The sequence below is a fragment of the Thunnus maccoyii genome, chromosome 16 (assembly GCF_910596095.1).
Source record: "Thunnus maccoyii chromosome 16, fThuMac1.1, whole genome shotgun sequence".
NCBI lineage: Eukaryota > Metazoa > Chordata > Actinopteri > Scombriformes > Scombridae > Thunnus > Thunnus maccoyii.
In genome coordinates, this window is record NC_056548.1 from 4,037,200 (window position 1) to 4,052,501 (window position 15,302).

The window sequence follows — 15,302 nt, forward strand, 5'->3', positions numbered from 1 at the left end:
AAATAATCAACAGATGAATTAATAATGAAAATAATCATTAGTTGCAGCTTTACAGAGGAGTGAGGATGGAAAGAGTGAAGAAAACTAGATTGAACAGGAAACAGCAAATATTAGAACAGGAGAGACAGAGAGGAGGGATGATAAAGGCCAGACATTTAAAACGGCAAAATTAATGCAAAATCTTTTTCATTAAGTTCAACTTTGGTCAAATTTGAAATGCAAATTGGAGCCGCTGAACAACAACAAGCTGTCTCGAGTCCAAACTGGAGGAAGCTTTCTTAGTTAGCTCTTAATTAGCTGTGTGTCAACATCCAGCTTTATTTAACCCTCCTCTGTTGTTGTATACTGCTCCACAAAAGAGGAATGGTTTACAGCTTTCGAGACAGGACTTGATAGCATGATTATATTTAAAATAAACTGTGCAAATGTATTGCTTCATTAGTGATTGTGCTAACAGCTTGCTAACAGCTTGCTAACTAGCTTGCTAACTGTGAGGGAGACGTAAACAGTCCAGTACAGAGAAATTTAATAAAAGACTCTTGGAAAACTGAGACTGACTAGAGCTAGCATGTTCCCAGCTTGCTAGAGTGTTAGCCGTTAGTTTGCTAGCTATAGCTAGTTCTGCAAGTTGTCGCTATGGCAACAAACTTTAATAGCACTGCCTGTTTCACCGAGACATGTGGATGAGTTTTGCTTTGCTTTCTTGTGTGATCAAACCTTTAAGAGAGAAGTCAAATGAGGATTAATTGTTTGGAGGAGAAAATAGGTCAAAAAAAGAAGGAAAGAACAGGGAATCAGATGGTCTACAACAGGGGTTCTCAACTGGTCTCACGCTGGGACCCACATTTTCCCATGGTCATTAAGTCGTGACCCACTTTTATAGAATTCAAACCTGGCAAAGTTATTTTTCAAAAATTTCCTTCAAAAAACACACGTATGTCTTTTTTTTTAAACATAAATACATATATTTACATGTACAAAGTGCATTTCAAAGCACATTATTAAGAAACTGAGGAGGAAACTGCATGCACACTAAAATAAATATCAAAACTGCACAAAATAATAATAATAATAATAATAATAAAATACTCTCAGTTGCAAGCACTTCACTACATATTACACAATGGGGTTTCTGTCCCTTTTTATCCTCAATGTATGAAAATCCACATTTTAAATACACAAATTTAAAAGTGAACATAAATCAAATGATGGTTACCATGGCTACGACGCAAGACTGCTGCACATCTCTCTGTCAAAATATGTTTTGTCCAACATCAGATGCGCATTAAATATTGTTTATTTATTTTTGACCAGCTGTCCGCTGTCCCACCCAGAACGGGTCCGTGACCCACTTTTGGGTCATGACCCACCAGTTGAGAAACACTGGTCTAAAACATGGAGGGATGTCGATGGTAGAAGAAGAGAAGAAGAAAGTGAACAAAGTGAGATGAAAGTGAAAGTTAAGAGGTAGAGAAGGATGGAGGGAAAGAAAGAGACATGAAAACAAACATCTCGGAGGTGAACAAGCTGCTCGTATTTCTTTCTTTGTAGCGACGGAAACAGGAGACAAAGAGAGGGAAGTTAAGGGAAGGAGGAAGAGGGAGGAAGGAATTGCTTCTTCTTTTTCTTTAGAGTCATGCTTGAAGCTGAAAACCTTAAAAAGAAATCTGTGTCGGCTTGCAGAGAAGGGAGAAAAAACCTGTTTAATCAAGTTGTGTAAAGGATATTTTTCACAGGCAGGAGGAATCCTTTGGCTTGTGGCTCCTTCGCTGTGGAAGGGCAACAAGGTCACAAACTGCTAAACAGCCAACTTTATTTTTATTCCTCCCTCCCTCCCTCGGCTGCTCTGTAAAGGTTACAGCAAAAGTTTGGTGTCGGAGGAAGATTAAGTTTCAATAAAACTTCTTTTCGAGTGTGGAGGGGAGGGAGAGCTGGCAAATACCGAAAAGCTGCGTAGGTACAGTCGTCCCTCGGGGAGAGAGAAGCGAGAAGGGGCGGGTGGAAAACTGAGAGGGCGTCTTAGAAAGCTGACCTGACAGCACAATTACATAGCATCATAAAGCATGGAATTATTTTCCGGTCCGTGTTAGGGGGTAAAAAAAAAAAAAAGTCAACCTTAAAAAGGGACACTAGCGGAGGGTCATACAGAGTGTAATTTAATAGTTTTCTCAAATCTTTCTGTTCCATAAAAAGGCCCGAGGCGTCGTTCCGTTTCATGTCAGGTTCAGTCGGTGGCGGCTACGAAGGGGACGATAATTCCCCGAGACAGCTCACGGCTTACTCGTGACATTTTCACGCCGTCTAATAATCTGTTAATAGGACTAATTTAGCCGCACTTCAAATGAACCGGTCACGCTAATTGAATCTTGGGACTTCTTATTTTTCCTACGTTTTAAAACAAGGTCATTAAACTGTCTGACTTTTCTATGACCAGAATAAAGCTTTTTTTTTTTTTTTTTTTACCAGAGCAAAGTCTAAATTAAAACTAATTATGGTTCATTTTTACAGAGCAGGTAGTCCTTGGATTTCTTACCCAATTTCCTCACATAGGTCATTAAACTTTCATAAGATGTAATGAAATCTTTCTGCAAATGGATATATGTATAGTTCAGCATCTTGGAAATTAACTTGTCATCTCTAAAATAAAATATAGAGACTATGTTTTAAAATATTACAGCTTTAATGCATTTAATTCAGTCAAATTAAATGTGCAGCTTTTCAATAAAACTTAATTATTGTTCTTATTAGACTAAAAAAATCTTCTTCTGATAATATTTCATAAATTGTTAATTTCCCCCCCCAAAAAAGCTGTAAATTTCTTTCAAAAGTACATTTATGTTCAAATTTTGTAACATTAGTCATTTTTCACGTCCTCAGATCTTCATCTCACACTCGGGGTCGAGATGTTTTCACCATCGGCTCTTTTAAAAGACCTGGACATGAAAAATGTGACACCTTTGAAAATAATATATACATTCAACCTGCAGAAGCTTTTCTTGAATTTGGGCATATGAATCATTTTCCATAAATTTTCCAGTGACTGTAGTAATCCTTTTTAAATGCAGCAGCCTCGCACTGACAGAGGTAAATTTGAAGACATGATTCAAAAATGAGTTGTCAACCATGCGGGTGCTGCAGCTCCTCCTGTAATACGGACCGAGTTACTTGTCAGTCTTACAAGACATTTGCAAAGTAGAAAAAAAAAAAAAAGTGCACGGGGCAGCAATTACGTTTTCTAAACGGTCGTATGCAGAAACAGTTTTAGCTGCATCTCAAATTTGGCACCGTATTAAAGCTGTGCAGAGTTTCTAAGCTTGAATCAGAAGCTTCACAGGTTGAACTGTGAACATTTGCAAGTCACTGGGCTAAAATAACAACTCAAAGTACTTCTACACTTCTCATTGGCTGAGAAGGCAGAAACATGACAGTCTTATTCATGTTCGCAACCTGAAGATGAGATGAGAAGCCTGATACATGAAATATTAATGAAACGTAGCTGACAGAGTCAATTAACAGCTGTTGAAGCCTCCTGTTCTTCACCAGCTACTGATTCACAACTATGAAGCTGATCAGATTAAAATGTTGATAAGATATGAAACAACTGGTAGATTCTTAAATTGACTGAATGAAAAATAGTGAGGAAAGATAAAAGGTTTTTTAAGAGATTTGTTAGCAAAGGAGTTTAATGAATTCTGGGTATTTAGCAGATCTGTCCACATTGTAACCAGCTATCGGAACTCATCTCTAGCTGAAATTGAGCAAAATCCACACTGACGTCAGATGCAAAGCAACAAAAACATGACTTATACCACTGGACTGCATGCTAATGCCTAGCATGACTTAGCATGATCTTTTCTGCTCACATCATTTTCAGTCAACACAGAACCTGCTAGCTGCCGTTAACTTGAGGATTTCCACATTGTTTTACTGAAAAAATTCATATTAATATGGTTTATTTAGTCATTTACATGATTCTGTTGACATTAAAGCTCCTGTGTTTAGGATTTGAAATAAATATCTGACTTTCCTTGTGGCCTCTGGTTCAGGAGGATGAACTGACTCAAAGCAACACCTTCCATAAACCAAAAACTTATGTAATCAGAATATTTGAAAGATGTTTTAATCACAAAGCATTCTGCACATAGAAGCGGAAAGAGGAGCCATTCAACTAATGTACATTCATCAGTGTTGATGGTAAACGTAGTTAATTCCTATGTGTACTATATTGACTGAGAAAGAGTTTTTCTGCTTTTCTGCCTACATGTACCAGGATGCATTGCGTGCAAGCTTCTGAAGCCCAACCACCACCAGCCATATCCTGTCTTACAGCTAATGCAGTCGCAGCCTTGACCTCTATCTGCTTCATTTCTTCCACTGTATACTCAAACAAATATGGCTGAATATCTGAGTCAGCCAAAACACTAAAATGTATCCTCTGCACTCATATTTTGGGATGCCATTTTCACTGCTGGAAACGTAGCTAGTTTGCAATACAAGGGAAGAGAACAAGGAAGTTTTGTTTTTTAGCAGCATCTAGAGCCCGCCCCCTGGCTACTGAGAGGCGGAGACTAGAAATCCAAGCTGAAACAGCCTCCAACTACGTCACTGTACACGTCAAATGACGGCGCTGGTGCTGGAAGAACAACAGACTTTACCTAACGTTGGCAACAACTGCTGGCGTTTATCACACTATATCCCTTATTCAGATAACTGGAGATAAAGTTGAAAATCGATGAAATGGTCCCTTTAAAGTCCTAAAGCATCTTTTCCAAAGAAAGATCAGATTTTGTCTCTTGACTGAGCTGGAAACACTTTCAGTTTTCCAGAAACTGTCTGAACAGACCAGAGAAATTGTTACACGTAAAGTCTCAGCGTTCATCATCTGATGTAAGCGCCTCCTCGGTTTCAGATTTCCTCCCACTCTGATGAGTGACTCATCTTTCTATAGAATCCCTTCACACACACACACACACACACACAGAAAGAGACACCTAATATCTCTGAAAACAATACATCTAGGAAAGTGACATAAGTGAACAGGTGTGAAACGATCCGGCGACAGCAGAGAAACAGTATCTGATACTTATCTGATCAAAGCATTGTCAGTCATGGAGGATGGTGTCAGATCATGATGTTGTCTTTTATCATGAAGAGTTCAGGCTGAGTTCAATTTTTCATAGAAATGATAGAAAAAAAAAAAATTAGACCAAAAAGAAAAACTGTGGGTGAGTCAATAAAATCTTGTGGGATTAAAAAAAAAATTGGCTCATTCAGAAGAACAACAAGGGTGAAATGAAAAAGCACAAAGTGACATCAACACTGTGCACAAGAGAATAATCATCAACAGAATTATGAAACAACTTAAAAAGAATTTGTCCCAATTAAGGATGAAAAATAATTCATATATTAAAATATATTGTGAGGCGCATACAGTATAGAACAAAACTGAGGACAGATCTGGTCAATATCAGGAAAATGAAGTAAAAACAAAGTTTATAGTTAAAGTCAATCTAGTCTAACTTAGGTCTCAGGTCATTTGAGACAAGTCCAAGTCAAGTCTCAAGTACCTGAAGGCAACACACATCGAGTCCCAGATAATTCACCAGAAGTCCAAGTCAAGTCTCATGTCAAAGTCCATTGAGACCAGTCTAAGTCAAGTAAATCTAGACTAGTTTAATTTAGATCTCAGGTAGTTTGAGTGTCCAAGTCTGGCCTCAAGTTTGTAAGACCAAGTCTCAAAGTACCTGAAGGCAACACAAATCAAGTCCCAGATAATTCAACAGAAGTTGAATTCAAGTCAAGTCTAAAGTCTCTGCAGACGAGTCCAGATCAATTCTCATGTCAAAGTCTCAAGTCATCTGAAACAAGTCAAAACGTCTACAGTCAAAGTAAATCTAGACTAGTTTAATTTAGATCTCAGGTAATTTGAGTGTCCAAGTCTGGCCTCCAGTTTGTAAGACCAAGTCTCAAAGTCCCCTCAAGTTCTTGTCTTAACAGAAGGTTCAAGTCAGGTTTCATATCAGTCAGTTGAGACAAGTCCACATCAGTCTAAAGTCGTCCAAGACGAGTCTACGTCAAACCTCGTGTTTGTCAGAGTAACTCTCGAGTCGCTGAGGGAAAGTCAGGTCTCAAACCTTTGAGGGCCAATCAAAGTTTTCCTAAAAAAAAATGAAAGTGGAGATGAAATCGTTCAGATCTTCATTTTTACCATCAATGTCAGGCGGCGATAAACACTTTCTTTCCAAAAGGCTCAATAATCTAATACACATGGCCTTCCAGACACTTATAATTATGATATTTTACCAGACAAAACCTGAGACTAAATGTTTTTGTCTTTCTAGTCGTTAATCTACAGATTGTGTTTGTGATTGTGTGGAAATCGAGGGTTTCAAACAGTAAATATGGTGCAGATCAACATGTTTCCTGTAGACCTTCATCTTATGAGACATAACGTGCAGAAACCTTGCATGTTTAGTCCTCTGGCCTTTTTAAACTTCCTAACAAATCACCATATAAAATCATATTCAACCTGAAATAACAGAGAAAACTGGTTCTGGTGTCCAAGCTGTTCTGTAAATATAATTTTCAGACACAAATAAAACACTGTCACACATGATTTCTCTACAAACACTGACAAAAAGGAAACAAACAACAGCTTTTTTTTTTGTTTTCATTTAGTGAAATCTTTACTGTAGCAGCAAATTCACACAACATTATGCAGATGTAACATCATGAACTGTAGCAGCAGCACAGAGGCTTAAAATCAAGACGCCTCATTAAATACTGTTGTGTCAACACAGTGAAAAGGCCACAATCTCTCTTTCACCTCCCAAATATCATCATCATCACCCCCCCCCCCCTCCCAAAACACAAAAAAATCATAAAAGTTTTAAATACAAAATAGATCTGATCTCTGATCTGCTTCCTTCTTTTCAAATTGTAAAATATAATATTGCAGAGAACATATTTACATCCTGACTTTAAACATCTCTCCGGCCTGTTGACAGGACATCGTGAAGAATATTTCAACAGAAAATGACACAGTTTCATAAATTAAAAGTAGAGAATTCCATCAAAAACAAAAGAAAACCCAACTTAATAGCAAAATAAAAACTAATCAAATCATATTTTTTTAAACTAACCACCTCCAAAATTAAAATCTCACTATTGTTTTTCAGTAAGCTCTGGCACATTAACCTGGGATTGCTTGAATATAATTCTTCAAAAGGCAACATCATCAGTTTAAATACTTTGGCTTCGGCAGAGCAGACGTGTTGTCTGTCCACCAATCAGCTAAGGCATTAATATTAATATTAATAAATACTAATCTGACCAGTAAGGTTGTTTGAACCACTTTCTGAACCAGAAATGACGGTAAAACACTTTGCAAATACTGATAATTATGATTAATATCACGCTAACCTGATAAGTTTTTCAGCATGTTGTTGTTGTTTTTTAAATAATCAGACATCATATGTTTTTAAGACAGAAGTAGGTGTCAGGAAGTACAACGAGGAAGTCACATGACGGTTAAGTACTCGAGTGTTATGGATACAAAGTGCAAGTTTAAGGATAATATGTTTTTTTTTGTTCGGCTTCTCTTTTTTGCTACATTAAAAACTTCCTCAATATCTCGACCAAAAAAATCTAGTCGGGACGAAAAAATTCATCCTCGAGACAAAGTTCAACAGCGTTTGTTTGTCACATGACGAGAACTTTCCAGTAAGCAATGATTCAGCAGTTTTACAGGTCAGAAGACCTCCAGCATGAACTGGGCTAGTGTTTTAAAGTTGTCTGTGTTATTATAACTATTGTTTCAGCTGCATTTAAATGACTGTTTCACAACTACACATTGAGATACAGTCATTTAAATGCTGTTCAAACGTCAGTCTTATCTATATATGTGTATGTATTTATGCTAAATCAATACTTACTTGTTTCCTACCTTTGGTTTTGCAATATTGCGGCTGCATGCTGCCTTTGACCCGCACTGTTCAGATATACTCGTATCCCTTGTTTCCACTTCACCATCTCTGTCAGCATCCAAGCAGTGTCTCTCCCAGTTTGTTCCCAGTTTGAACCAGGTGTGTGATTTCTTTTTTTTTGTTTTTTTCCATCTTTTGTTCTCTTGCATCACTTTTTTTTTTTCCCTGATGGGAATCATCTCTCGTTCCCCTACAGCGTCTCGTCTCCCATCTGTGACCGCTCTTCGCCGCAGCCGTTTTGTGTCCCCGGTAGTAAACATTTAACGCAGCTGAGGTCGCAAAACGGTCCGTACCAGTTGAGGGTAGTGATTCGGGGGGGAAAACCGCTGCTAGAATCCGTCATCGTAATCTCCATCAGAGCCATAATCTGGAGGGTGAAACACACAAGGAAGGAAAATAACTTTAAATTACATCAAATACTGGTGATTAATCGGTGGTATTGATGGTCACCAAAAAGGCATTAAAGAGTATTAAAACATGTCAAGTACCAAACACTGAACAAAATGTTTTAGATTCTTACTTGTTTAGTAGCTTTTCTCAGATATGTTCCAATATTTGCTAATTCCACATCATATTTAGACAAAGTTTTTGAATAACAACATTAAAAGTGCTGCTGTTTATAAAAGTCTTTACAGTCTTGAAGAATATAAAGCTAGAAGTAGAACTAACGATTATTTCCATTATCAATTAGTTGTTTGGTCTTTAATGTGTCAGAAAATAGTGAAAAACGTCAATCAGTGTTTCCTAAAAAGCCCAACGTGCCGACTAACAGTCCACAACCAAAACATTCTCAGTTTACTGTCACACAAGACTAAAGAAACCAGAAAATCACATTTAAGAAGCCGAGACGGGACAATTTTAGCTTTTTTGCCTTTTAAATGACTGATGATTAATTTCTTATCATAATAATTACTGACTAATTGTCTGTTGATTGATTAATCGTTGCAGCTCTACGTTGATGATCCACTCAGATGTTTAGGAAACAGTCAGCTGGTTGAACCTCACAACCAAACATGATGAAGTTACATTCAGCTGCTGAACAGATAGAAACATCTACCTCCAGTCTCTAATCTAAACTAAAAACTCTTCTGTAAGTTTTTCCTCTTTGTTTTATTTCATTTGACTGTAATTGATTTCGTTTTCCACTTCAGCGTGTTATAAATGTTTAAAGAACTTGGAGCTGCTTGTTAAGCTCAAATAAACTTGACGAAACATTAACGCATTGACACATTTGGATGAACTTGTGCAGAGGTTTTTGTAAAGTATCAGTTATTATATTGGTTTCAATCAATACTCTACAGAGAGGTGAGCCGGTGATTGACAGCTCATCAGTTTCACTTTAACACCGGCTGTGAAAATGCCGACAAGAAACCCTCAGAGAGCCGAGAAGTAGACGAGCTGAGAGGAACTGCATGAACGTAAAACAAGGAAAAGTAAACACGCTCCAGAGATTCAACCTTCTAGAAGACGTCCGACAGAGACGCTCTGTGTGACTTCACGAGGAGCATCGACAGGTCAGAGCAGTAAAAAGTGAAAAGTGTCACATCGCTCGCTGCGGGAGGAACAGCGAGACCTTCCATCATCTGACTGGCGTTTAATCTCCAGCGTCGGCGTCCCGCTCAACCGTTCCGTGAGTCTCTAGCAGCTCCAGAGGTGCTGCTCTGAGGCTGACCCTGACCTTTGACCTCGCTGCATGACTATAAACAAAGACTTTCCCTACAGGAATCAATTAAGTGACTGAAAATTTTTTTTTTTACTGCGGCAGAGTCAAGGTCCTTAAAGTTTAACAGCCGGAGACGTAAAGTGAAGAAATTTAATCTGAGCTCATTAAAACATACCAGGAGTCCGAGCGGTGACCCGGAGAGGCCGATTCATTAAAAAAAAGTGACTCGGCGAGTGTGAACGAAAGTCAAATGTTCAGATGAAGTGATGAGAAACGAGACTTGTTTACTGGAAATGAAGGAATCTGACAACCAAGATATTATTTATTTATTGATTCTAGTGCAGCAGTTTGATTGTTTCTGTCTTGTTTCAAGAAGAAAACTTCACAATAAGATGATAAACAATCAGTCGATCAATTCAATCAACAGTAACGTTGATAATTGATTCATTCTTTTAAGTTATTTACTAAATAAATGTAGGTATCAGCTCCTCTAAACCCAACCAGAGTCTAAATCCCTTTTTTTTTTTTTTTTTTTAAGATTTTATATTTCAATCATAATTTAACTGTTTAAACACATGAACTTTATGTTTACTTTGTATTAAGTGTGTTTACATGAGCTGTTTATGTGCTGAACAACAAATTTTAAAGACAAATTAAGGGATCGATTGACACTTTGGGGTCTTTGGATCAATTAAAAATATAATAGATTAGAATGAAAATATTAATTTCCAGCAGCGTAACTGACACTTCTAGATCAAACTTGAGTGGATTTGATTTCTATTTGAAACACGTTGGAATAATTTCACCACATTTGCAGATTTTTCACTTGTTATAAAAAAACAAACAAACATATTGACTAAAAGAAATTAATTGATAAAGTATCAATTTGCCTCAAAGATCAAATTTATTAAAAATCTTGAGGTGATTTGGTAACAAATGCAGGAGCTCGAGATATAAAACTGTTTGATCAGAACACCGTAAATACCGTATTGGCTGGAATATAAAACCACCCTGATTATAAGACGACTCTCACGCTTTTATGGCTCTTTTTTTTTTTGTTGTTGTTTATTTTCATTTTCCAGCTCCTCGTCATCTGTGACAGCAGATCTTCTTGGCTGCCTGACAGATGATTCAGTCCTCGCTGTGTTTCTGCGGTAATTCATGAATTTATTTCCTCTGTGCGATTAAAAACACAGTAAACACGCTTCTCCTGCACGTTAAACTGACCTCACACCTCTAAGACTAACAGACTCACTGTAAACAGACACACGCAGCAACATTAAGGCTGCGACAGTCTCTGCAGAAGCTGTTACACCAGTTTAATCTCCAGTCAAAGATAACTGATCTTGTGAACATGTGATTATCTAATCTGAAAATATAAGACGACCCTCATTTTTCCAGAATATGTGTGTTGTAAAAGCTTCAGCCACATTTTCAGTCTGTAGGAAATCGTTGACACTGTGTTTACTGTGTAACTGACTGAAATAAACATCTACTTCAATAAATGACAACATCTGATGACACATATTCTCCTGCAGTTTAAAGAAAACACTGCTTTAAAACTGACCGTGGCCTCCCATCAGCTCCATGGCGCTGACACAAGTCTCCTCCTCCTCCTCCTCTTCCTCATCCACCGCTACATCATCGTAGACGACGGGCCCGCTCTCCACCAAAACGCCGCTGGCGGGGGCTCCGACAGGCACCGGCAGGGGGTTGGGGTTGGCAGTCTGTGCAAACAGGAAATATTGTTGGTGGTGGAGCAGATGTGGATCGTTTGGTATTTTTAATATTTTCCTCTGCGTGACACACGAGTTTTCCTCCGGGGAAATCTAAGCTAGATCTGATATCTCGTATGATAAAAATAATAAACATAGTGTAGCATCATAGTGGTTGTGTGTGTGTGTGTGTGTGTGTGTGTGAGCTGTAAGCCGTAGGGCAGGTGGAGGGCACACACAGGCTGGTGAGGAAATGTTTCATCTGCTGCATCGTTCCCCACATATGACTAAATACTGCATCAGAGCGTGACCGCAGCCTTTATTATGTTACATTATCTAATTTTGGATTCTGCTGTTTAAAATTCTGCGTAGTCTACGGTGGATCTTGTATCGTACAGAAGGGTCAGAGATTAACCGGAGCCTGAGGGCACAAATAACCCTCCAAGTTCATAAAAAAAAAATTTGTGAAATTAAAAGAGAAGGGTTGAGGGTAAGTGTAGGGGGCAAAAATGTAATTAGAGCAGCCTTTTTTTTTTGCATTTCACTCTGTTCGCATCGTCTCAGTCGAGCTGTGAAATGTCTGTGACGCACGACTGTGACGACTTTCCCCCCTCCTCCCTCCTCCCTCCTCCCCTAGGCAACCGCAGGTGAGTCTGTAACCAGGAGAGTCTTTCCAGTGCATGCTGGGAGACAAAAATGGAGCAGCTTTGGATCAGAAAACAAAGCTGCCTGAAAACAGGAAGAGATTTGGGCAGCAGTAAGTAAGAGAAAATAAACAGCTGGTATAATAACAAGGCGACCCTGCAGCAGAGGTCAGCTGTGTTTCCAACTGTGGAAAAGATGATAAAAACAATTGTGAGAGATTTAACCTGCTGGTGTGACATGATCTTTTACAGATTAGAGGTCATTTTTTCCCACAAAAAGATACAAAGTTCCAGCACGTTAACTACAACTAATGATTCATTTGCTCAATATAGTTTTTTGATTAACACATCAGTGTCTGACTTTGTCTCACCAAGTAGTACAAAACCCCCAAAATATTACATTTACAGTAATTAGTAATCAAATCAAGTCAAATTAATCGACTAATTGTTGCAGCTCTACTGTTCTTTTCCTTTGCATTGCATGAGGTGCTACGTGTTATTATGCTTCAGATTTATTCACATTACAGCTGAAACACAACTGTCTTTGCACCGCTAGTTCTACTATAACTTCAGGTTTCATCCTATTAGCTACAGTGCTAATGTTGTTAGTGCTTTCTGAGGATTGATACCATAAAGCTAGACTCAGGAGGCTATTAGCTTAGCTTAGCTTAGCTTAGCATGAAGACTGGAAGCAGGAGGAAACAGCTAGCTTAGTTCTGTCTTAAGTTCAGAACTCCACTTAGCAGCAGCTCTAAAGCTTCACTGATGAACATGTGTCTTGTTTGTACATTGTTTAAACCACATATGACGGCGAGCTGAAGCTAAAGATTTCACTTTGTAGAAACCTGATAAATCAGTTGTGATGTATTCATCTGTCAAATGGAACCAACTTTTTAAGCAAAACTGCTAAAAACAAAACAAAAATCACTGGTGTCAGCTTCTAAAATGTGAGATGTATTTTAGTAAACTGAATATTTTGTTGGGAGATGTCGGGTCGTTTACCTGTACGTGCCTCCAATCACATGTGGATCAATAAATCAATAGAACATGACTCATTTACCTTCATTCACTGGCAGATGAATGTTTCTCATGAACGAGAAAAATCCAAATGAGGCTGAAAGATGGAAAATCTCTGTATTTAACTGTTCTGATGCAAAGAGGACAAACGTATTTCTGACAAATCATTGTTAAATGGCTGTTTTAGCCTCAGAGCTACTTCAGTTCTCCATCACCAGCAGTCAATAGTGAGGGGTGGGGGGGTCAAAGGTCAGAGTAATGTTACTGGGAGCCTTGAATTATCATTACAGAGAAAAATGAGGGTTAGATGACTTGAATAAGAGGCTCTAAAGCTTCACTAATGAACACGTGTCTTGTTTATTTGTGCACCAACAGAAATGTTAACTGTGTAAAACCACGTATGACGGCGAGCTGAAGCTAAAGATTTCACTTTGTAGAAACCTGATAAAAGATTAAATCAGTTGTGATGTATTCATCCGCCATACTTAACCAACTGAAAAAAACATGGTGTCTTAGAAAAGTTGAAATAATTAAACTGAAGGTAATAACATTAGAGCTGAAACGATTAGTCGACTTATCAACGGCAACTAGTTTGACTCTTGTTTCAGTCATTTTTTAAGCAAAACTGCTAAAAACAAAACAAAAATCACTGGTTTCAGCCTCTAAAACGTGAGATGTATAACAGTAAACTGAACATTTTGTTGGGAGGTTTCAGGTTATACAGTGAATATCAGAAACAAGTATCGTCCGTGGCCATAAATGTCACCGTATATCGTATCAATAAAGCTCTGCTGCCATTTTCAACGACTGACTCGAGACGCTGTGTTTGTGTGTGTGTGTGTGTGTGTGTGTTTTTAATACTGTGCTGCAGAAAATTTCCCTCCGGATAAAAACACACAGAGTTACATCTTATCTCATTTCTGAAGAACTACGTCTCAACTTCAATCTGAGTTTTATTTATTTTGCTTAGTGCTGAACTGTACAGATATCAAAAGGAAAACAAACTATTACACCGGGGAGGACAGGTCTACGTGGTGTGGAGGATTTGTTTTTTTTTGTTCTTCCTGTCTTACCTGCCTCATGCTAAAAAAAAAAAAAAACACATCTAATAAAATGTCTAAAAACAGGAACGTCTTTTTTTATTTTGTCCACAAACGCTGCAGATTTTTTTCAGCTTTTGATTAACGTGAATCTACCTTTTTTTTTTTTTTTTGCAGAGGAAACCCATCATCTTCAGGATTTGCCACAGCGACTAGAAAGAAACCGGCACTTTATCACTTTCCTTTCAGGCAGAGCTAATTATAAAAGCTGGAGGAGAAGCAGGTGGAGGGACCACAGTGTGACAGAGAGATATTTCTGTTCTCCTCAGCAACAGCCTGTTGGAGTCCCTGCTGGGGCCCCTCGTTCCTGCCTTCCTCCCGCTGCCAACTTTCCCTTCAATTTACCTTTCATTTCCTCCTCTTCCATCCTTCCTTCCATACATTTTTTTTATTTTATATTTCTCCTTTATTCGACCCACATTCTTCCTCCTTTGCTCCGTCTCTCCCTCTTTTCTGCACATCTTCCTCCTGTTTTTTCCATCCTCACACTTTGATAAACACTCAAGAAAATACTGACATTAAAACCTTTATAATATTAATTATCAAACTCAATCTTTTCCTTTTCTTTTGTCCTTTTTTTCCTCTCGGTGGCTCCCTGCTGACTTTCACCTCACTGGGCTGTGAAAGGCTCCTCATCACAAGAGCTGGACGCCTCATTAAGCGCCGGCGAACACGGACGAAAGAAATAAAAAAAAATAATAATTAAAAAGGAAAACATAACAGCATAAACACAGTGCTCTGGACTAATTAGGAGGTGAGAGCTGTTAGACGGGTCAGGATGAAGGGTCTGTGAGGAGGAAGATGTTTTCTGTGTATGTGAGCGATTAGGAGCTCATATTTATACAGAGGTAATGTCGCACTCCATCGTGTTTATTTACACCTTCAGTCGACTTCGTCTGAGTCTCCGTCCTCCTAACGAGAGACTTTCTCGTTAGGAGCGAGAACGCGACCGACTCCAGGAAACAGAGGTGGTTTTATGGGTTTAAGGACGGTGACATTTGATAGCCTGTAGTTACTCGCGCATGGAGCTTCTAGCAGAAGGAAATGAACTGAGAGGAAAACTGCAGTCAAGACCGGAGCTGCAACAAAATAATATCAATCAATTCATCGTTTTAGTTGTTTTTTTTCAAGCAGAAACACAAACATTTGATAACTGTTGGTTATCAAAGATTGGTGAC

General features: G+C 38.4%; 1 protein-coding gene across 1 annotated transcript in view; it reads right to left on the minus strand.

Annotated features, from left to right (window-relative positions):
• Positions 1 to 7,458: 7,458 nt before the first annotated feature.
• Positions 7,459 to 15,302, minus strand: part of LOC121913994 (transcription factor IIIB 90 kDa subunit-like) — a 125,359-nt gene continuing 117,515 nt past the window's right edge. The window contains exons 18-19 of the mRNA XM_042436895.1: positions 11,216 to 11,375; positions 7,459 to 8,352 (exon numbers count right to left, since the gene is read on the minus strand). Of these exons, the coding sequence (XP_042292829.1) occupies positions 8,315 to 8,352; positions 11,216 to 11,375 (198 nt within the window). The 3' untranslated portion in view covers positions 7,459 to 8,314. The remainder of the gene's footprint in view (positions 8,353 to 11,215; positions 11,376 to 15,302) is intronic.